The following is a 22,807-nucleotide window of genomic DNA, read 5'->3' as shown; positions in this document are numbered from 1 at the left end:
AATGTATTTCATTTTTTGGTTAATTTAGGCTATCCTCTCCATGCCCCCGAAGCTTACTTCTCATACTTTCGCAAGCACAACGTCAGCACCATCATCCGCCTCAACAAGAAGAACTATGAAGCCAAGCGCTTTACAGATGCCGGCTTTGACCATTACGACCTGTTCTTTGTGGACGGCAGCACGCCCAGCGATGTCATCACGCGCCGCTTCCTGCATATCTCCGAGAGCTCGGATGGTGCCATTGCTGTGCACTGCAAAGGTGAGTGGATGCCTAAAGGCCCTGGAATTTAGTCTGGTCTGTTTTTTTTTTTTTTATTTAAGTTTTGTTTTATTTTGGTCAGTGGCATTAAATGGCCACATGGTGGCACTGCTGGATCAGAAACATGAACAGCTGATCTAGTGATGGTGCTCAGTTCTGGTAATGACTGCATTATGAATGAATGTACATGAAAATGATGTGGACAGTTATACATTTACATTAGTGATGTAACCATATATGAATGTTATTCAGAATGAGCAAATAATATAGGAGACACTTAGTATGCTTTTATATGTAGAGCTGTACATTGATTATATTGACTAATTGCTTTTGTTATTAAATAAAAATCTCTTCATTAAAAAAATTACGATTAAAAAGGGATATTATTATTATTATTATTATTATAATTATTATTATTATTATAATCTCCATTATATTATTATTATACCTTCCTCTTCTGGGAAGATGGTCCACCAGATTTTGGAGTGTGCTTGTGGAGATTTGTGCTCATTCAGCCACAAGGGCTTTAGTGAGTCAGGTACTTCTAATTCACCCCAGTTCATTCAAAAGATGTTCAGTAGGGTTGAGGTCAAAGCTTTTTAGCAGTCCAGTCAAGATCTTTCACACCAGCCCATGTAAACGATATCTTTGTGAATCTGAACAGGTCTACTTTGAGTCTACTAGAACAGGTTTGGGTCTCCTAGTTCATTAGTTAATTTGCCTCCAGCTTTGTAGTAACTATATGGCTGGAAAAGGTGGGGTGTCCCAATACATTTGTCCATATAGTGTAGCTTTTATTCATAGTATATTTACTTTTTAGCAATAGATTTTTCTGTTTTCGATTATAGACTTAGATGTATAATGAAAAAGTCCATGCTGGAAAGCACTGGAACTTAAAAGTGGGGCAATAAAAAATTATAGTACACTGTGTTTTTAATTACTCTATCTTTCCTCCTATGAATGAATGGCATGTTGTTGAATTAATTTTATTTTTAGATGCAACATTTAGGATCAAACAGTTTTTTTCTCATGCTGTTGCTTGGTGACTTTAATTTTCAGACATTGCAACGTTCACACTCTTATTTTTAGTCTCTGGAGCATTTTGTGCCAATGTTGTTGCACTTCAGTAAAATCTGCTGGTCTCTTTCCACTGAGATGGATAACATCATGATATGAGTTTGTATGTGGGCTGCTTATGCTGTGTAACCTATTATACTAAATTCTCCTGAAATATATCAAACTCCCTGTGACCCTTTGACGCATGATTCACAAACTCATTCTGAAACTTTGTTTAAAATTCTTTCACTCTTTAGTCAGTTACATTACATTACTCGTCTTTTTACTTTCGTTTGCTTCCCAGCCGGTTTGGGCCGGACCGGCACGCTGATCGGCTGCTATCTGATGAAACACTACCGTTTCACTGCGGCCGAAACCATCGCCTGGATCCGTATCTGTAGGCCTGGCTCCATCATCGGACCTCAGCAGCACTTTTTAGAGGAGTAAGTACTATGAAAGGATAACTCATGAATCTTGTGCAAGTCTGCTCCCAAGAATCGGAGTTATCACTTTTTGTGCAATCCAAAGGCCCGTTTGTGTGCACATGCATAAATAACGGTAACTTAGGTGACATTTCATTTAAAAGCCTGCATTCAAAGGCAACATCCACAAGATAGGACATCATAATTCATACAAACGTGAAACCGCATAACGATTATAGAGCCGTGTAATGACTCTATGCAGAGTGATGATAAACACTCACAAGCTCAGGGCTTTATGATCATAGTTGTGTGCTGCATTTAATTAAAAAAGTTGCAACCGAGTTTTTCTAGGAAATGTAAAAGCTCCCAAGAAGACCAAGGTTGGGGTTGTACATAATATTTACAGACTTGTGTATCAACTATGCCACCTACATTGCAGCTATTTATCTTGAATGCATTTTGGCTTTCAGTAATACAAATATAATGCACCAGTTTTTAAATCGGATCATTTTAGTGACATTTCTTTGAATCTTATTCATCAAAATGAATAAATCAGTAAAGTTTATTTTGTACCTTTGATCTTAAATAAAAGGTTACATTTTTAATAAGCAGATCCCCCACCACAAACTTTGAATATAGCTTCAATAATTTATATATTTGTGTAACCGCATAGCTTATATGGGAGTCAAGTGATAAAAGAACGAAAGACTCGAGAGACTAAGAGAGTGATTCGGTTTCCTGTACCATACCTATGGAGATTTTGCGAGTCACTCTTTGAGACGACTCTTTTTTTTTCTGAGTCACATCAAAGACTCGTTCAAAACTCTTCACTTTTTACAGACACAGTGTCTTAATGCAGTAGCGCCCCCACACGTACTGGTCATTTTTAAGGGCGCGCCCATGCAGTGCTTCAAACGACTGCAGTAATGTGCAACAAGTATAATCATACTTTATTGCAGCCTATTTTTGCATTCCAGTGCACTTTTCCATGTGTTATCTTGTATCTTAATTTCAAATAACACTTTTATCTTAGTGGATTATGAACCAGGACAATTTCCTTTCTTGCAATTTCTTATCACAAAGGGAAAAAATGTTCTTAGCAAAAAAGCTCGCCAGCCAATTATGATTAAATTTATTGTGTATTTGTCTCAAAACAGCAAACTGTTCAGCCAGTGTGGGTTTTTTTTGTCTTTCCTAGTCAAAGGGTAGAAATCACAACATTTGGTGAAATTCAGCTGCAAATAAAGGCGAAATTTTTTTTTTTTAAATAATAAGAAATATGTATGCAATACATGTTATCTGTTTGTTCGTCACACTTGTCCTCTGGATTGAGGATTTCCCCTTTTTAAACGTTTGTTTGAGTATTTTTAGTCATAGGCTATATTTTATTTATTTTCTTCTATTCTATTTTATATCAATGCAGCTCAGATTGGTTTTCTATGGCGAATTTAAACAACAAAAACCTCACCGTCAGTTTATCAAACTGATGGGAAAATAATTCATTTGTGGTATCGTTTCTTAGGGCCATTTGGATGACGAAGGTTATATTCATAAATATCCAGTTAGTTGCAAATACATTTGTATCGCATGCATAGTGTGTGTGTATATATTATATATATGTGCAGGATACTCAGTTATGTAAAATTTGGCTTCAAATGATTTATGATGATTACATTTAAATGTAGAAATAGCACCCCATTAACCACACTATTAATCTATCACTTTAGGCACGTTTGTGAGCATGCGTAGGGAAGGTTTTTTTCCTTTCCAGAAAAACATGATGAAAGATAATAGAATAAAAATAAATTAAGTTCCAGATCTACAGTATGCACCTCTTAGTATAAACATGGATGTAAGCTGTTCTTTGGCTTTATGGCCAACACAGCAGCATGCAAAAGCATGAAGACGCTCTGTCTTACCAGAAAGCAACAACACTCCTATTTTGCATCATGTGTTCCCTTGAACTTTGGGTCCTTCTGATAAGAATAGAGATCGGTTTCTTGGCTTTGGTTCTGCTGCTGCCCAGAAGGACTCGTGAGCAAGTATGTAGGAAAATAGACTCCTTTATGAAAGAGAGGAAAGAGCAACAGATATAGCACGCATGGTGCTGTGAGATGGACGTGAAATCTCGGTGAGAACGAGTTCTTAATCAGTACTTTGCTATGCATGCTGGGGCCTGGATCCGGCTTGTGAAAAAGATACGATCGTGTGTGTGGCTTGGTCATACTGTCACACACAGCCATATACACGCATGGTCAAGTCAGGGTCTGGCTCTGTCAGTGCTGAGTTAAAGCAGTCCCCCTTTTACTGAAGAGATGCTTGAACAAGTGTTGGGAGATTGTAGAGTGTTCTATAGTGGTGGAGAGGTGATTGTCAACTACTTAGCATACGCTCCTGCTGAGGCCACCGTGTGACGTGCGAGATCGTTCACAAGGTGATTCATTTAGGTAATTGATTTTCTATAAAAGCTGCTCTGACTATAGTGCAGCTGCAAATTGCAGGTTTATTTTAACATGCTTGTTCAGAGCGACTGAAAAATGAGTGATGTCCTCCATTTCTGTCTTTTCTCTGTTCTTCTTCCATCTTTCTTAACGTTCTTTTGTTCTATCCGTGTCTCTTTGTTCTGCTGTTGTGTAGGAAGCAGACGAATCTGTGGGCTCAGGGAGACTCGCTTCGCTCGAAGCAGCAAAAAACACGGGCGTATGAAGATAGCAGCGTTCCACGACTTATCTCTAGCATGGATGAGCTGACCATGAGCAGCGGCTTCTTCAGATCCAGCAGCATTGAAGAGGTGAGAGGAAGTGGTACAGACTTTCCCATCAATCTTCTACACTCTTAATGCGGCATATTTATCATATCACTCGGATGCTTTCTCAATTCACAAGCTTAAAGTGATGATCAGTGCTCTCCAAACCACATCAAATATATCTAAAAATATATCCTCAACAACAATCAGGTCTGAATTCACACTTTATCATGTGGTTTTTGTATCTCAGCACTGAAACCTAATAGAAAAACTGGTAATGTAATGATACTGTGATGGGAAACCAAATCTTGGATGTTTGAGTTATAAAAAACACAAAAGTCCTATTCGGATCGGATTAGTTTATCAGAACTTTCCAGTCCAAATTCTATAAAGTTGCATTTTCTGTGGATGTTTGTGTCCCAAAAATAATAAATTATCCCTCTTATTTCAGTTCGACAGGAACCAAAGTTCTAATACAATCATAATCAAGTATTCAAGAATTAAATGCAAACAATTAGACTAAAATCAGGGACATGTGTATCCAGACTAATTCTGCTGCATTTGAGACAATTACAGGCCAAACTGCCCACATTTTTCTACCAGAGGAGGTGGAGAAAACACTCAGGACCTTGAATGTGACTCTTATACAGAGATCAATGAAATATATGGCAAATAATAAGTGCAACATTTTCACAACAGTGCTGGGACATTGAGTATAATTCTACCTCTCAACTGCTCAGTTGTATAAATGAGATAGTTGTAGTAGCTGTGAATACGGGGTGTCTACCAAATCCTGTAAATGTTGAAGTTTTGTCTAAAGCTATTAACTCAATTTTGTTAGAATTTACCCTCAGAGCCATCTGACATGTGTTCCAGCTAACTGTTTTAGCTATAAACACTCACCAGAAACACTGACTATCTCTGCTAGCTAATTTTGAGCTTTATTTTTAAAATTTTCAAATACATTTAAAAAAAAACTTTGATGACCTCACAACAGATTTTTTTTTTTTTGCACCAGGCAGTAAATATTGACATGTAGGAACTTTGTTTTTTGAGTGGGAAAAGTACTGTGATATAAGATATGAAATGTAGAACACTGAGCTTAATTTAGAAACACTGTTGCCTGGAGTTGTTACACATAGAATATTAATAAAGAATAGATGAAAAGTCCTATAATACTACATTATTGGATTAAATAATGCAGTGTATTGATTATCACATTGGCTTTTTCTTGTCTTGACTTTTATACCGAATAGCTTCTGGTGATCTTGTCATTTTTACAAGTCATTAATTTGTGCATTTGTTATCGAGTGCATGAATTTATGTGTCATGCTGATAGAGTTCTTTTACTCTGCCAGGACAAACTGCAATCCCTGTATGCTCCAGATATCCAGGCAATAATTAGAGAGCATGTTGAAGTCAAAGCCGCTTGTTAGGTCAAGGTGCTTTACATGAATGTGACTATACTGTCTGCCTTGCTTTACAGAATGGTGAATACAGTGAAAATGGTCTCAGCATGACTCAAGGAGACAAACTACGTGCCTTAAAGGGCCGGAGGCAGCCCAGGTCATCCACCTCCACAACTCTGACGTAAGTCTAGCCTATAATTCAAAGTACAGTAGCAGATTCGATCAATATATGGTAAAAAAGAAAATTCATACTTTAGGGCTGTGTCTATTTACATGCATTTATGTAATTTATTTAGCTAAAGGACACTTTTTAGTAGAGGTAGACAGGTAGTCGATTTTCTTGATAGTGCCAATAAGCGATCAATCAACCAATAGATTTAAATTTGTATACTGGATAAAAACCAAACATAACACTTCACGTAAAATAGTGCATTTTTTACAAAAAAAAAAAAAGTACAGAATAATGAAAATGTGCTAAATGGAATAAATATTAATATAATAATTATAGTAATAAAAAAAGTAGTCCGGTAAATAAAATACATGCATTTATACTGAAACAAAAATTAACTCTCCAAAGTGGACACTCATATATTGTAAAACGCAACCCGGAAAAACTATCTGTATGGATTTTTGCAGAAAGGTCCAGCAATCAACTATTAATGCCGATTAATTGGCAAAACCGATTAATAGGTCAACCTCTACTTTTTTTTTTGGCCTTGCGCTCTTAGTAGCAAAATTGGGAATACTCTTGCTCCCCTGTCAATCAAAGTGGCACTAACCAATCAGCTGAAGGACATTTAGCCCTCACCCTTTTATTTGCTGTATTATGATAGTGGAGAGCTGGCTAATGGTGTTATGAAGCAGGAAAAACTTCAGATATGTAGCAATAGACAGTAGTATTTTTTTATCGTGCCCGAAATTAAAGGAAAATTAAATCTAACATTAAATCTTGGAAAGGTTTAGGAAAGATCTCTGAGGCTATCTACGATGCCCCGTCGTGTCGTGGCTAATCAGGGAAGAAGCGAACAGTATGGCGCATACAGGTTTTTTAATTTTTTAATTTTTATTTATTTATTTATTTATTTATTTATTTTGCATTTCTTTCTTTTTCAGGAGAGAGGCACGTATATAGCCATACAGGTCAGAGCCTGAGCTAAAACTATTCATCATTGGTTTATAAGAATAAGATCGGGAGACCCAGAGATGTTTTAGTCACATACCTTTAGGATTTAGCGTCTTAAGGGACAATCTTCTCTTCAATCTTCTCAAGGGACAATACTATAGAAATAAAACTTGGATAAATTAGTCAATGTACAGTTTGTATAGCAGTATAAATTTACTGTTCCCTGAAAATAACTCAACATACAGCTATTATTGTCAAAACAGCTGGCAACAAAAGTTTGTACACCCGGAGTAATGATAACTGTATGTTGAGTAACCAGGCAAAGCCACACATCCTATTCATCATGTTCATGTTTTTGTCTGCATGACACGACCCTACAAATTTGTGTATCTTGTATTAGAGCAGTTTAAATTTGGTGCTTTGAGTACAATTCAACATGGCACCTCATGGCAAAGAATTATCTTCTTTCGAAGAGGATTCGAGAATTGTTGCTCTTCACAAGAGGCTTAGGCAATAAGAAAATCGGTAACACACTGAAACTGAGTTACAATACAGTGGCCAGGGTCATACAGAGGTTTTCCAAGATGGGTTCTACTCAGAACAGGCCTCACAAGAGTCGATCAAAGAAGTTACCGGTAAGTGCTCGTGCTGTGCATCATGTGCAGAAGCTGCTTAAAAAAACAGACACATGAGTGCTGCCAGCATTGTGTTAGAGGATGCGGAAGTGAAAGGTCCTCCTGTCAGTGCTCAGACCATACGCCGCACACTGCAACGCGTCGGTTTGCATGGCCGTCATCCCAGGAGACAAGAAAACCTGCGAACAGTTTTCTGAAGACAACCTTTTCAAGAGCATGAATTACTGGAACTATGTCCTGTGGTCTGATGAGACTAAGATAAAATTGTTTGGCTCAGATGTTGTCCAGCATGTGAGGCAACACCCTGGTGAGGAGAACCAAGAAAATTTTGTGTTGCCTACAGTCAAGCATGGTGGAGGTAGCATCATGGTTTGGGGCTGCATGAGTGCTGCTAGTATTGGGGCGCTGCAGTTCATTGAGGGAAACTTAGATTTCAACACGTATTGTGACATTCTAAAACAGAACATGATGCTCTCCATTTAGAAACTTAGCCGAACGGCAGATTTCCAAGATGAAAACGGCCCAAAACACACCAATATGACAACTGCCTTGGTGAGGAAGCTGAAGATGATTGAGTGGCCAAGTATGTCTCCAGACCTGAACCCTATTGAGCACCTGCAGGACATCCTCAAGTGGAAGGTGAAGAAGTGCCATGTGTCTTAAGATCCAGCAGCTCCAAGAAGAGTGAATTTCATGCCCAGGAGGATTAAGGCAGTGCTGGATAACAGTAGTGCTCACACAAAATAGTGACACTTTGGAGAAAGTTTTGACATGTTCACTTAGGGTGTACTCACTTTTTTTTTTTGCCAGCTGTTTTGACAATAATGGCTGTATGTTGAGTTATTTTCAGAGAATAGGAAATCACATTTCCTACAAGTTGCAATTGTGTTCATTTTATACGTGTTGAGAAGGCGTCTCAAGAAAAGAAAGCACAGTATGTTGTACGGGTCTATGTTTGTTAGTTTTGGCTCGTTTGTTGATTGTGGGGCTTGGATGTGGTGTTTCTTGTTGTACCGGTAGTAGTGCTGCTTCCCTCGGTACTTTATCTGCTAATGCATTTCCCAGCGGTTCCTCATCTCCTGCATGTTCTTTAAAATGGACTCTGGCCACTTTGGCCGGGAGTTGAACTGCATTTTTCATAGGTTGCCTAACGATTATTTTGCTAATCGGTTAATCTAACAATTTATTATTATTAATTAATCAAATTTTATTTTATTACATTTTTTATTTATATTTATTTTTTGGATGTTTTGCTTATTATAACTACATAAACACTAATTGAGGGTATTTATGTATAAAAGTGTAGTTAAAAAATTGCAAAAGCCACATTGTTTAACAATCTTTAATTTGGACATTTTATAAAGCTTATAGTAGCTGCTTGTTGAGTTTATGGGGCAAATTGAACAAATTCACTCATGCTGGGTTGTTTCTTTCTGTAAAAAAATAATTGAAAAAAAACCAGCATTTGAGTATGCAAGGTTTGAGTACGCAATTTGTGCAAATCAACGTTTGTACTGTTTTTAATGGTAATTGCAGATTGCACTGTTTGTGGATTTAGAGAAAGCGTACGACAGGGTGCCGAGAGAGCTGATGTGGTATTGTATGAGGAAGTCAGGTGAGAAGTATGTGAGGGTGGTGCAGGACATGTATGATGACAGTGTGACAGCAGTGAAGTGTGCAGTAGGAACGACAGACTGGTTCAAGGTGGAGGTTGGACTGCATCAAGGATCCTCTCTAAGCCCTTTTCTGTTTGCAGTGGTGATGAACAGGTTGACGGACGAGGACTAAGATGTTTGTGGATGATATTTACTTTTTTGTGGTGAGAGTAGGGAGCAGGTTGAGAAGAGCCTGGATAGTACATGTGTGTGAAATGAGAGGGAGGGCAGTGGAGGGGTGCGGTTGCAGGGAGAAGAGGTGGTGAAGGTGGAGGAGTTCAGGTACCTGGGGTCAACAGTGCAAGGTAATGGAAAATGTGTTAGGGAAGTGAAGAAAAGAGGGCAGGCAGGGTGGAGTGGGTGGAGATGAGTGATGGCAGGAGTGATTTGTGATAGAGGATTATCTGCAAGAGTGAAAGGGAAAGTTTATAGGACTGTGGTGAGACCTGCAATGTTGTATGGTAAACATACAAGAAATTGTAGACATTATAGAATGTCTGCAATTCCGTTTAGAGTTAAACACTGAAAATCAATAAAGAACAGCCGTAATAGATCAGAAATGTATATTTTATCACAGCATCAAGCTCGAAATATCGTATCGCCTGGCACCATCTGAGCCAATTTGGTGGTTTGGCAGCTCTAGATTAATGTTCCTGTGCCTCTCTAACAAAAGATGTGGAGCTAAAGTAATTACACAGGAGCTGGGTGCCGAGTGTGAGGTTGCCATAGTAACTTGCGGTGTTACTTGCCTCTCGTAGATGTTGTCTTTGTTCCTTAACACAGGTAGATACTAAAACATCATTCCCTTTAATGATGTTCCGTCTTTATGAGCTGTCCGTGTTTTATCTGGTTGATAAAAGCGCTAAGGAAGCACCGATCCCTTTTTTTAAATTTTTAATTGAATACTGATAACTCTTCCGATTTAATGCTGCAGTTTAATAATTGTAGAAGCCACTTATGCCAGAGAGCCTCTCGTTCAGTTATGGATGAGATTGAGATCAGAAAAGAAAAAAAATCATCCACCCTAAACGATCTTATATCTTTTTATAATTGATGTGATTGTCAGTAATATCCAAGATTTATATTGTAATAATATATTGAGTAGAAGCATGCTTTGCAGTCTGATATCCCTCTCTCTACATGCTGTCTTTTGTTCTTTCACCTCCTGGTCTGTACATTCGGTTTTAACATTCCAGCTTCCAAAGAGTTCATGCTAATGTGGTCATGAAAGTAATTTCTCATACATTGCTCAGTCATTGGTGGGAACACTTTTAAGAAGAAAAAGCAGTGCGCTTTAGGCTTCTCACATGTACTTCACCGCACAGTAAAATTGTTTCTTCACATATCCCACCAGGGTTTGAACCCCCAACTTCCGATCGGTTCACGATTTGTTGATTCATCAAAAAAAAATCCCTCTTTTGCTCCAAGTTTGAAAGTTCCGACAAGATTCCTATCACACTTTTTGCAATGATACACTTCAAAAGAGAGCACACTGAATTCAAGCAACCTTTTTTGATTATGCAACATGAAGACTAACCGTCCTGTTTTCTTCTGTTTACCTCCCTAAAATTCCCGTTAACCAATCTTTGTGACACAACGACAAATAGCGTTGAATAATGAGCCCCCACACCCCCTACCTTCAAACACACATTATGCATCATGGGGCACTTATCAACCTTCTCAAGACCCTTTGCTCACAAAACTCACAAAGCGTCCGCCAGGAGATTAAAACAATCACATGTAGATATCGGCGATGCCCACGACGAAGCGCTTGGCTTGCTTTTTAGCACTTTGTGCGAAATTAATTAAGGGCCGAATACTCGTTCAAAAGGAGGTCGTTGAATTTACATCAGTGCTTCAGGAGTGGTGAGAGAAGAGGCCTCTCGCACTAAAATGTTCCTCCTACTCATTCTACCGCGCTGAGCCAGAGAGACAAAGTTGCACGGTTTAGAACTGATGGATTAATGAAGGAGATCTACACAGATGGCCCCTTAGCTCGAAAAGACAGAAAAAAGTGAGGAACGACTAAGTTTGAGTGAAAGAGATGGATAAGGTGGAATGAGCACACTGCAGCTGCCTTTTTATAAACCCCATTCATCTGTTTTTTTTCTCGCGAGAGCGTGAGAGTGAGAGAGGGGGAACTCTTTATGACGAAGAGCTGCTGAAGAATGAGTAGTAGCAGAACAATGCGCTTTCTCTGTTTCTCGTGCACCTTGACCCTGTGCTGATTACCAGCGCCTCTTTATTGTTCCTCCCAGGCTATTTCTGGCTCTTTCATAACCCCTTTCTGAGCCAAAGTAGGGCCTTGAGAAATCAATTTTGTAATCATCTTAACCCTTAAGTAGTTCATATCTAAAATAATAAAAAGAAAAAAAAAAACGAAATTCCGAATTTACTATTTTAGAGTTTGGTTCGTGTAGCTTTTAAAAAGAACTCTGCATCAACTTTACATTTGTGGAACTCAGCGCTCAATTTCTGCTCACCCAAGTGGAAAATTACAGAACGCACTTCACTGATCGTTTTGCAAATGAATGACTGCTTCTACATGGTGAACAGCATGTGAACATTTACATTTATGGCTTTGGGTAGACTCCTTTATCAAGTGCATCCTGGAAAATCTTTTGAATTTTCAGTCAATAAATACATTTTAATGCTGGTTCATTAGGACACAGACTAAGAATTTAATCAGTCTGAATCTCTGTTAGGAGAGAAATTAGTTAGAAAGAGCTGCTGTTTTTGGCTTCATAGACGAGCATCAGTGTTTTAAATCGTGGGTATTTACGGGAAACCAGTGGCGAAAGCATAGCAGTGAGGTGGTGAAAAGTCATACAGATGCATTTTGGATCAGTTACAGAGGTGAAATGTCTTAAGATAGCGAGGGAACGAACAAGCACCAGTGAGTGGCTTATCTGGACAGAAGCGGATACATTCTCCTGATGTTGTAATAAAGAAATTTAACATGAGCATGTTAGTTTAGACGTGAGAAGAAAAGGATAGTTGTAAATGGAGATTACAAGATCTCCACAACTTGGAATTGGAATTAAGTTCGATGAGCTGCCATCAATGATAAAATGCAGAACCAAGTTTCTATAGGGGGAAGGACAGGATCAGTTGAGTGTCATCTACATAGCAGACATTGTGTGAACACAGTGTGGACTGAATAGTACATTTTATGTCATCGTTGATATATTATTTCACATTTACAATGTGTCTTTGTTTATTTTTTTATCAAGTGATTTATACATTAATGCCATGATTCATCAAAATGAATCCGGATCATCAGGATGCCTCCAGAAAGACTAGAAACCATTCAGTTGCATTTGTATAGCATTTTTACAATGTTTATTATTTTCCCAAAGCAGCTGCACTAAAATAAAGAATTACAAATATAAATATTATGAACTCTGTACTTCATGTTTAAGGTGTCAGGGTCATGGGCAGCTGAGGCTCATTGATGTGGTCTGATCCAACAGTCGAACTCCTGTAGTTTAAACTGCTGAATAAGTTAATGCTGTTGATGCTCGACAGATCAGGACTTTTTTGGCAACAAAAGGGGGACCAACACAATATTAGGCAGGTGGTTATAATGTTCCTGCCTGAAGAAACATTAAATGCATCATTCATTGAATTAAAAAAAAAAAGGCTTTTGATGAAATTGACTCAATTGTTATTTTTAATGGTCTTATTGTCTACATTTTGTTTAATGAATAAATAAATAAACTTTATTTTGGATTCTCCAAATTAGGGGTCGCCATAGTGGATCATCCGCATGTTTGATTTGGCACGTTTTTTACGCTGGATGCTCTTCCAAACGCAACCCTCCCTATTTATCCGGGCGAATAAATAAATAAACTGCTTCATTTCGATCTAATAAGACCAGAAAAAAAATGTTTGATAAACTATTGTTTTCAGCTAGTTGCATTGTTTTCCATTAATTTTCTTATTTGTATTTGTTTTACAGTAGACTGACTGGCTCCAGTACTCATGTCCCAGTTTCACCTCTCAAACCCTCCAAATTGCCGTCCTCTTCCTCCATTCCCACTGCTACCTCTGCTTCGGCCAAGAGAATCAGCCGAATCTCTTCTTCCTCCTCAGCCAACCTGAAGAGGTGAGTCTTCCTTTGTGCATTCCTTTATCTCTCCTTCATTCACACTCTGTCTTTCTCACAATGTTTAGGCTGAAGTATTCCACTTTCACCCCTAGATTTTCCCATCTTTGCTACATCAGTTAGTTAACTATGTGAATGCGTCCTTGCTTTGATCTGAGCTTGTCTGATGTATAAACCCTTCCTGTTTACCGTTCTTTCTCTTTGTCTTTTTCCTTCTTATCTTGCATTTCCCCCCTTCAGCCCCCTGGTGGTGTTTTTCCCTTTCTGTGACTACTCTATATGCTGATAAGGAGAAACAGCCAGTAGTTACGGGTTGCTTAATTCAGTGGGTGACTCATCGAGGAAACAAAAATGCTGATATTAGCCCATGATACACTCTGTTACTCCAATTCATGCTTACTCATACTTACACCCTTTCTTTCTATCACTCTCTCTGTAAACTCATATTAAGGAAGTTCTATTTTTTTTTAATATCATTTTTTTTTTTTTTTTTATACTGAGTACTTGACATATCATTATGACCTCTATGACCGCATGGCACATTTTTAAGAGGTCAGCATCACATAAACACAAAGAAAAAGCCACTTTTTTCTGTATCTTCTGCCTGTCATGATATTGTGTAGGACGGTATGTAGTATGTGTTGAGTGTGTCGCAGTGATCCGTCCACCATCCCGTCCCCAATCTGTGTCCGTGTTCCTTTCTTCACTCCCCCCTATCCACCCTTCAGCTTCTGTCTTAACTCCAGATTAACCAACTCATTGGGCAACCTATGCGTCGTCGCCGGAGATTCTGGGAATCACTCGCGGCCCTTGTTTGCGTCCTCGTCTCCGTCCTACCCTGTCCCGCGTGCCACATTTGCTAACATCTCGGCTATGGCTGCACCAAATGTTCATGACGAAGTCAACAACAACGGCGATCATTATAGTGCCTCCAATGCCAATTCCAAGATCTCCGCATTCAGCAACCACAACCACAAAAGCCTGGGTGGAGCCTCCAATACCAGAAGGTTTGGCTTGGAGGAGCCGGGTCAGAATCCGGTCACTGCAGGTCTCAGTCGGCCCTCGGCACGATACCTCAGCCGCTCCATTCCCGTAAGTGAGCACATCCTCCTACTTACACATCCCTGCACACGCAACAGCAGCATTTCTTCTCACAACTCCTTTCTCACATTTCCTTATTCTGTCATTCCTATTGATCAGGTGCAATCCTTCTAATCCTACTCATGCCCCTTACTTTTAGTTTTGCACTACAGATATTTATGTAATGTAGTTTGTGAGTAATGGAAGTCTGTGCCACCCAAAATCCCAGACATTGTTAAATATTTAAATACCTGCCGCCAAGATACTCCTGTATCGATCACGGATCATGGAAAGTAAGACTTAAATCTGTCACATGGATGTTTGGATTTATTCATGCACTTTAAAAATGTTTATTCCTAGCTTCTTCTTTGTTACGTTTTTATTTACAGTATTAAAAAAAGCCCAGTAATTCTATGTGAAATCAGACATCGGGCACTCATGTATAAACAAAATGGCATGATCCTCGTTTTTATAACCTCTGCAAAGATTCGAATCTTCAACTATTCGGGGTCACCCCTAGTTTGCTACTTTCGTTTTGTGCTGTATCTATGAAAGGTCAAATGTACACTATATTGCCAAAACTATTGGATCACCTGACCTTTCCTGCTATATGTGGTTCTTTTTCAAACTGTTACCACAAATCTGGAGGCATTTTATTGTACAGGACGTCTTTGGATGCGCTTTAATTAAAAAAATTTATTCACTTGAACTTGGAAACCCAAATCTGTTCCAGCATGGCAATGCCCCTGTGCACAAAGTGAGCTCCTTGAAGATCTGGTTTACATGCTTTGGAGAGGAAAATCTTGAGTGGCCTGATCTCATCCCTACACCTTTGGGATGAATTGGAACACTAACTGCACCCCAGGCCTCTTCACTTACATCAGGTCCCTTTCGTAACACCCTTGTGGCTGATGAACACAAATATCCATAAGCACACTCCAAAATCTAGTGGAACATCTTCCCAGAAGAGTGGAGGGAATTATAAGAACAAATTGGGACTAAATGTGGAATGCAATGCTCAAAAATCACATACCACACTTATGATAAGGTGACCCAATACTTTTGGAAATATGTTTTGGCATTAAGGATGTATTTGGATGCCTGACCATGACCCCAATTTGTGGGCCTTCTACAAACCTTAGCCACAAAAAGGCAAATGATGATGCAAGTTTTTGCATGCTTTTGGATTCCCTTTCCTGGTACTAAGATGCCTCAAACCTGGTCCCAGCATGAGAGCGGCCTATTGCAAAATCAACCACATAGTTTAGAAGACATGCTTTGCCGTGTAGATTGGAAGTACCCAAGTGGGTTGCACTGATCCCTGATCTCAAATCAACCTTTGGGATAAATTGTGAGACTCACTAATCCTATTGTGTCTGAATAAGCACAGATCCCCATAGAAACACCGTAAAACCTGGTGAACACCTTCTCAGACGTGTGAAGGTAGCAAAGAATTTTGATTTTGGGTGACAAAGACTTCAATTTAATGCAAATAATATTGTCTTGTACAGAAAATATGCCTTGGCTGAGGTGCTATAATTAGCATAAAGGGAAGTGCAAATTATAATTTTCTCCAAAACATTTCTTTAAATCTACTGAAGAACTTAACAATAACTTATTCATTAAGGATTTTCAATAACAGAAATAGATCTAACATTGCATTATTTTATCTAATTATCTAAATGCTTTTGTCTTTTGGTTTGTGTGTAAGAGAAAAGAGAAAGAGAGAACAAGAGAAAGAACCATATTGCTTTCATCTCACAAGCTCCGTACAAATACTTTTGATTATCTTCAGGGTGTTTTACTCGTTGTTTGTTTTTTTAACATTCCGATAATGAAGCTCTTATTAAGACCTTTTAAAAAAAAATCCCACTTTCTGTCATCTAGTGGGCTTTTAATTAATTGTGCTGAAACTAATTTTCCAGCAGCACTCAAATATACACTGCCTTCTAACTCCTGCTTTATTCTGAATGCATCCCACACTTAGTTATTAAACCATTTATTTAAAAAGAAAAAACCCTCTCTATTGCACTGAATGCATCTATTCACCTGTCACAAAAGTTCTGGGTGCTTTGCACACATGTTTAACTCTAATGTTGCCTTCAGCACTAACACATCTTTGACTAGTTCCATGCTGCTGTTCGAATGCACTGGGATTGTTCTAGCCTGGACAAAGTGCTTCTCATGCACCGTGACCACAATCATCCCCATTATCACACGTTTGCCAATGTACAATCCTTTCTTCAAAGAACAGCTTCTATCCTGGAAGACAACCCTTTTAATGGCAAATAGTTCTGGCTGCAAACATTTATATGAATGCTCTCATTTTAATATGGTGTTGTTCCACAGCAGTTTCCCATTCACACGAACTTGTATTGTAGAAGCTCCACATGATTAAATACTATTAACAAACAGATTTAAAATGTTATTATTTAATAAAGAAATACTACTAACCTCAATTTTTGCTCGTGTAACAAAGCAAGAAAATCGACCGCTCGTACCTCGAAAAACTCGTACAATAATGCACTTGTAGGTCAAGATACCACTGTAGTTGTGAAGGGAAGGAGGAAGACAGTGAACAATGACTTACTTGGTTGGCTACTGTTTAGATACAAGCCGTTGTAACGCGTTGAGTCTGGGTGAAGGGAGAGCTCACTAAAACTCCAGTTGCAACAGAAATCATACAAGCACAGACAGGTTTCCAAAACTCGTGCTTTTTTATTTTTCTTGGCAACAGCGTTACCGGTTAGTCAAAGAAACTTAGAAATGATCATCAGAAAATAAAAAGGACATATTCCTCAGTCTTATACACACGCAGTAATATCGGAGGAATGCAGTGACATGCTAATCCCAAAATGCTGCTATTCTCCTAAAGGAAGCGCAACATATTTCACCCGTGTGTAACGTGTCTTTCGTTAAAGCCTGTGTAAAGTTCATTAGTGTAGACACCTGCGGCTTATTTATGTTCAAAATAAAAATATTTGTAAAATTCAGTGGGTGCCGCTTATATATGGGTGCGCATTATAGTCCGGAAATTACGGTGTGTGTGTGTGTGTGTGTGTGTGTGTGTGTGTATATATATATATATATATATATATATATATATATATATATATATATATATATATATATATATATATATATATATATATATATATATATATATATATATATATATATATATATATATATATATATATATATATATATATATATATATATAGTAATAATGCAGAAGGTGCAGCCTTATTTTCCTTCAGTTGGTATGGCAGCACGGTTTGTTGTGCTGCTCGTTCCACACCAATTTGCTGGAATGGAATAACTACTATGTTAAATTTGCCATGTAATATGTAACAAATGTTAGCGTTTCAGAATTGGATTTAAAGTCGTGAAAAGTTTGAGAGAAGAGTTGGCTTCTGTTCTGACCCACATTATAGCCGGGATAAACAGTCATTCTTTACCAGCCTACCTCTCTCACACACCTACACAGAGCCTGTCAGGATACCAAGAAAGCAGAGAAAAAGGATTGCAGAGAGACAGAAAGTGCTTACAAGTGAGACTTCTTCCAAGCATGTTAAATAAAGCAACAGAGATTAGCAGAATTACTTGCTCAACAACACACTATTTTTAAATCTGTTTATTATTAGTCTTAGAATATGTGAAGTGCCCACTGAACAAATCCCTGAGTATGAGCTGTTTACTATAGTAATAAAAACGGAATGAGCCCATTTATAGTAACTTTTTCTTTTCAGGTTTTAGAACTCAACAGCGTTTTTTTAAGTCATTGAGAGCGACTGCACTGCTCAAGCAAATCTTTGGCCTGTCAAATGTTTGGAAGCATCTATTTTTGTATCAATTTTAAGAGATGTATGCATGTGCCTTTTGTTTATATGCAACTACCCGAGTAATTGAATGGTTTTAACTTTCAACAGTCCCTCACCTCCGGCCAGCAGTCCCAAACATTTTTTGCATCACGGACCACTTTCAGACAAGACAATTTTTCCATTGAGGGTTGGTGGGTGTCACGTGCAATAACATGCATATTATATTACTTTTATACGTATTATAGGATTTGATTATTCCACATATATTGAAAATGTAACTAGACTCACCTAATCCGTGCAAGTGTTGAATCAGTGCGAGCTTCATTTATCAATGCGTAGAAAAAAGTGCGACTAATTCGACCCTATCAACTGTGAAAGTAAAAAAAATGGAATAAAGTAATGTAAATGTTTTTATTCTTTCCGGTACTAAGTGATCCCTGGTGTTCGGGGACTCCAGTCTTAAGCAATAACTGTAGGTTTTTGGACGAAATATGTAGCTATGTCATGTTCCACGTCACAAGTTTCTGTTTATATTTGGAGGACATGTTTTCATTATATATAAATGTAGATTAAATGGTGGCTACAATTACTTACTTCCTAATTTAAACCAAACATAAAAGAAGACAATGAGTATAATGGCCTGCCCAGTCACCACATTTAAATGCTATTTGAATGCTCTGGAAGGAACTGGATTACAAATTCAGAAAGAAATATCTGACTAGTGAAGAGCACATTTGGCAAGTTTTACCAGAAACATTTCAAAGTATGAAGCCGAATCTTTGGAGAAACGAACTGTCAGGATGCCAAGATTGTGTAAAGCTGTTATTCATGGTAAGGGAGGATTTTTTAAAAATGAGAAAAGTTAAACATCTGTGCAGTTATATATTTATTTGGTCAAAGTAAATCTTCATACTGTTAAGTTACCTAGTTTGCTGCATAGAAACAACCGGAACATGTTTCTCAAAAACCATTAAGGAGGTGTTTCCAAACTTTTGACAGACACTGTAGCTGTGCATAATCAATATCAACCTTCTCCACACTCGAACGATCAAGCAAAAGTTTCCAGAGGTGTAGTGGAAAGCACAGAAGTGAATTTTCTTATATTGGCTTGTTTCTTTTTCCTGCGTTTGTCCTTGGGGTAACCCCACTAGCTCAATTAAATGACCTATTGTGACTAGAGCAGCAGGATGTGGAATAGCGCTACTCCTGCTTCAAAACGGATGGCTTTTAAACCAGTTTACGCCTACACGCTCACAGCTTGAGCATGCAACCTAAGGTACAATTTCCTGAAAGCTTCGATTTGGCATTATAGAAGTATTCTTGCCGACAGGGTTTTAGGTTCCACCGGGGCGCAAATACTTTTCTCATAAATCTAGATTGTTTTTTTTCCTCCCTTGCCATCAGCTACCGATGACTGACTGATACCAAATGACTCGAGTCGTGAGCGAACCAGCAGGAAGCAGCCGAGTTATTCCCCTAACTTTCCTCAACAGCTCTCATTCTCTGTGTGAAATGATTGCTTTAGAGCCAGTTCTCACCCACGTGTTCCCATACGAAGTAAAACCTCCATCCTGAGGTACAGGTGCATAGCTAGTGCAGTCTTTGTTTGCTATAATGGAAACATTTCCACAGCTAAACATCACGGCTTATGAGACATCAAATGGCCATGAGGAGTGTGAGCTGGTTGTGCACAGCGTTGCTGTGTGATCGAGATCAAAACACCCACATGCTTCAGGGTTGGAAAGAAAAAAATAATAATCACAGCGCGTCTTGTTTAGCTCGTCTGTGTTCTTTTGCTTTTTCATCCATTCAATCATCATTCTTTTAGTAGAGACATTTCAGGGTTTTCCTCTCTTTTTTTTTTTTTTTTTTTTGTTTTTGGGTTTTTTTTGTGCAAAATTTAAAAAAGATAATGTCTACTAATCATAAGGTACATAATATTTTAACATTTATGCAACAAATGCAAACGTACATTTTGAACATTCTGCAAGGTTGTGAGTTCAAATACCAGCACCACCAAGCTTCCACAGCTGGGCCCTTGAGCAAGGCCCTTAACAAGGCACCCCAGGCCTCCTCACCTCAACTCCCCTACATCAGTACCTTATTTTACTAAGACCCTTGTCTTCACAATCTCCACAAGCACACTCCAAAATCTAGTAAACATCTCCCCAGACCAGTGTAGGTTATTATTAGAACTGCTGCTATTTTAGTAATCGAGTATTCTAACGTTTATTCGATAATTTAACAGAGTAATTGGATTAAAAGTACTTTTTCTTTTTTAAAGAGCAAAACTAGAGAGAGAAAATAAGATGGGTCTCTGAAAATTATAAAAATTTACATTTATATTGCTAAAATTGCATACAAGAATATCTGTGAAAACACATTTAGAGCATTTATTTATATTACGTCAAAATACATAAACAGTGCATTCAAAAAGTCCCTCCGCAGTTCCCATAACCTGCTCCACACAGACTGTTTTTTTCCCGTTCCTCCATTTTTCATTCTGCAGCGTCTTCTGTGTTCCAGGGCGCTAAAGACTTCAGCGGGTGGTGCGTCAGAAATAATGGTCTGTGGGGAAACACAGTGCTCTGTGCAAAAGCTAAATGAACAAAATGAAGCATAGAGGCGAATAATTTGCCTGGATAAATGTTTGTAATCGAATTACTCGAGGAATCGTTTCAGCCCCTAGTTATCATAACAGCAAATGTGGGATAAATGTAAAATGGGATATTCTTAAAAGCACACACAAATCTTATGGCTAGGTGTCCACATACTTTTGCCCATACAATTTACCTTGAGGTGGGCTAGCAGACGTTTATGACGCACAACCCAAGCTCCTGATGATAAGGGTGCTAGGGCTAGAGTTGGGTCTTTTGTGGTAATTTTTGATATTAATTGTATAGGCAAATTATTTTGGATTTTTTTTGTTTTGTGGAACCGAGTGCATAATCAGTAAGAAATCACCTATAAAAAAAACACATGATGTAAAAATTTAATGTTTAGTGATTAACGTCCTTTTGTGCCCCCCTTCCCAAAATCCCCATTTTACTGGTGTCCATCTCTCAAACCTCCAAAAAAAATTATCCTTCTCTAATATGGTAAGATCTTTTTTATTATCCGTGTGACGCATTTTGTCTGAGCAATATGCACAAATAGGCATTCAATTATACCTGGGGCACATCTATATTCAGCAACTTTTTCTATTACTTAGACTAAATGTTGTTTCCTGTCTATTAGACTGGAGAGCGAGTGTAATTTTCACATATCTAATGCAAATTTAATTTCCTTGTCCACATCGAGATGACTTCCCCTCTTTCTTTTCTCCCCTTTTCTCATCTGTGTGCTTATAATAATAAGCCTCAAAGTCCAGCTGTTTAGTCTAACATTTATCTGTGCTGTGATGCATCATTTTGTTATGTTCAGCGCCGTAATGGCTTTGTCTCTCCCCTCTCTCTCTCTCTCTCTCTCTCTCTCTCTCTCTCTCTCTCTCTCTCCCCACAGTCCCTTCAGTCGGAGTGTGTTCGGTATTAAAGCAGCAACTCTGCATTGAACCCGTCCTCCTGGCCTGACGTTCTTTCACCACTTGCTGACATCCAGCCTGCTATGTGAGCACAAAAGGAACTGAATAAAGTCAGAGGTGCTGGAACTGGATTTGTAGATCCAGTGTTAAAATGCTCTGAAGGACCCTCAGAATTATGATTTTGATTATGAATTTTTCTGTATGTGTATGCGTGTGTGTATGTATATATGTATGTGTGTATATATATATATATATATATATATATATATATATATATATATATATATATATATATATATTATTAGGGCTGTCAGTCGTTGCAAATATTTTATCGCGATTAATCTCACTTTTTTATCTGTTCTAAATGTACCTTAAATTAATACTTTTCAAGTTTTAAATATTCTAATCAACATGTGCATACATAAATATGGATGCTTTATGCAAATATATGTTTATTATTAGTAAAATCTTCCTCAATACACAGCATAAAGACAAGATATTCTTGGAAATGTTTTCAAGGAATTATGGTGTTTTAAATTACATAAATCATCAGGACACCAAAATTAACCTTTGCTATGTTTCCACACGGACGGTTTTAATTGCCGGATGCGCGCATCATGGTGGATTTTGGTACTCGATTTGAGACTTTGCGCATCAGTAAAACATATGTTTGGTGATTAAAAATGATTATTATTATTTTTATCTGAGTAAAGAAAGAACGTCGTAAATAAATGTGTTGCGTTATAAGTTTTAATTTCGCCTAAATATTTATTTATTTATATTTTTCGTAGAAATTGTCAAACAGAAATGCCTGCTACAACGCATTAATATTCACAGCCCTATTATATATATATATATATATATATATATATATATATATATATATATATATATATATATATATATATATATATATATATATATATATATATATATATATATATATATATATATATATATATATATATAT

General features: G+C 37.8%; 1 protein-coding gene across 5 annotated transcripts in view; it reads left to right on the top strand.

The window, feature by feature from the left end:
* cdc14ab (cell division cycle 14Ab) overlaps nt 1–21,968 on the top strand; it is a 45,394-nt gene extending 23,426 nt beyond the window's left edge. For 2 of the 5 annotated variants that reach the window (XM_046857527.1, XM_046857529.1), the window contains 7 exons: nt 29–259; nt 1,620–1,758; nt 4,375–4,528; nt 5,970–6,073; nt 13,267–13,413; nt 14,142–14,505; nt 21,819–21,968. In XM_046857527.1, coding sequence (XP_046713483.1) covers nt 29–259; nt 1,620–1,758; nt 4,375–4,528; nt 5,970–6,073; nt 13,267–13,413; nt 14,142–14,505; nt 21,819–21,848 — 1,169 coding nt within the window. In that variant the 3' untranslated portion in view covers nt 21,849–21,968. Of the gene's footprint in view, nt 1–28; nt 260–1,619; nt 1,759–4,374; nt 4,529–5,969; nt 6,074–13,266; nt 13,414–13,653; nt 14,506–21,818 lie in introns of those variants that run through there. The other 3 variants (XM_046857528.1, XM_046857530.1, XM_046857531.1) reach the window with 3 other exon arrangements.
* The last annotated feature ends 839 nt before the right edge of the window (nt 21,969–22,807 follow it).

The sequence above is a fragment of the Silurus meridionalis genome, chromosome 9 (genome assembly GCF_014805685.1).
Source record: "Silurus meridionalis isolate SWU-2019-XX chromosome 9, ASM1480568v1, whole genome shotgun sequence".
In the NCBI taxonomy this organism is placed as follows: domain Eukaryota; kingdom Metazoa; phylum Chordata; class Actinopteri; order Siluriformes; family Siluridae; genus Silurus; species Silurus meridionalis.
This window is presented reverse-complemented; position numbering and strand designations above follow the sequence as displayed.